This window comes from Populus alba, chromosome 10 (genome assembly GCF_005239225.2).
Source record: "Populus alba chromosome 10, ASM523922v2, whole genome shotgun sequence".
NCBI lineage: Eukaryota > Viridiplantae > Streptophyta > Magnoliopsida > Malpighiales > Salicaceae > Populus > Populus alba.
Window position 1 is genome coordinate 17,396,992 of NC_133293.1, and position 1,625 is coordinate 17,398,616.

General features: G+C 43.0%; 1 protein-coding gene across 1 annotated transcript; it reads right to left on the reverse strand.

Annotated features, from left to right (window-relative positions):
- Nucleotides 1-252: 252 nt before the first annotated feature.
- LOC118043178 (PRA1 family protein B3) lies at nucleotides 253-1,381 on the reverse strand. Its single transcript, XM_035051051.2, has one exon. It carries the CDS (start codon nucleotides 1,111-1,113, stop codon nucleotides 484-486), a length of 630 nt encoding a protein of 209 aa, XP_034906942.1. The 5' UTR covers nucleotides 1,114-1,381; the 3' UTR covers nucleotides 253-483.
- Nucleotides 1,382-1,625: the final 244 nt, after the last annotated feature.

Below are 1,625 nucleotides of genomic sequence, written 5' to 3' on the forward strand. Positions count from 1 at the left end.
TGTAGTAGTGCTCTCAGCACAAGTCAGGTTTAATGTTGCAAATTTAGCTCAAGATGATTTTTTGAACTCTCATTTATCAGGAGCACAGGTTCACTCCCGTTCTAATACTTGACAATTTCAAGGCATCCAGTAACAGCTATTTATCATAACTTAGGCAACCCTAATCCTTGCCATCACTATGATTTTCCCAAAATAAAAAAAATAATTGGTTCTTAAGTGGTAAATGATTAATCAGCAACAACACAAGAGAAATAATCTAAAATTAGAAACAATAAGCATGTACTTGAAAATATCAAATCCATCGTTACAAGATCAGAACCACATTGCGAAATCAATTACTGGAAAGATCTTATACTGCATCAAATTTTCAATTCATTCAATCTACAAAATCGTAACCACATCTTTTGCAATCGTGATACCGATGAATCTTTTCATCGCTAATTTAAAACAGAACCAATACGTACACTTGGCGTTCAATTACAATCAAACACGAGCGGCAATAGCGGGTGCAGCTGCAGCAGCGGCAGAGGTAGAGGTGACACCAAGGAAAGACAATAAACCCGCACTAGCAGGTTCTTGATCATCAAGGAACAAATCCTCAGGAACCCTAAAGGCACCATGAGCACAGACAAGAGCAAACCCAACCATCGAAGCAGAGATCAAGAGGGATCCTACACTAGTCAAGAAAATAACAACAATTGTCGAAACGACGAGAATCCCCAGCGTTTCACGGTCCGAGAATGAACGGCCGAGAATAACCAAAGGCTGATCTGACGGTCGAAACAGGTAGAGGAAGATCCAAGAGGCAAGGAGTGATAGGAGGACGATGAGTGAGAGAGGGTGAGAAAGGAGAGAAAAGGCGAGTATAAGTGCGAGTAGGGTAATGTAATTGACTTTGAAGTAAGAGAGATTTTTTCGGATGCGGGTTGCGGCTTCAGAGAGGGAGTCGGGCCGGGCCATGTAATTCCGGTCTATTAGCTCGGACCATGGGCGGCGTTGAGAGAAGCCTTGGCGGATGGAGGTGGAGATGCGGGAGAGGAACGCGCGGAAAGCGGGAGTTGCTATTGGGGATTGGGTTTGGGGATTTGAGATTGGGATTGTAGGAGAGGACATTTTGGCGGCGCGTGAGAGTAATAGACGTGGGTGTGGAGAACGCGTGGAGGTGGCTAGGAGATCTTTACTCCAAGAGAGGATGCATTAGAGGACCAGTGGTGTTGGTGAATGGAGAGAGGAAGAGAGACTTATTGGAGGTTCGAAGGGAAGTTACTGAACGCATCGCTGGATCCAGTAACGGAAGCTGACAGGGGTGATTGTCGGTGCTATTGGATTTGATCTCTTTATCAACGGTAATCATCTTTTTTTCTGATTGGCGACGACGCGCTTCGTTTATCAATTAACAGACCAATAAACAGTTCACTACGTTCATCATCGATCATTCGCGTGCAGTTGCGATGGCCTCTTCTTGGGCCTTACTCATGGAAAGGCTTCAAGCCCTTTTCATTGAGGCTTCTGACACCTTCTAAATTAGAATTTTCTTCTAGTAAAACCTTCTACTTCAAGACTTATTTGATTTTGACCCTAATCCGTTTGTTTTTCTATTTAAATTTATTTTATTTTTTATTTAA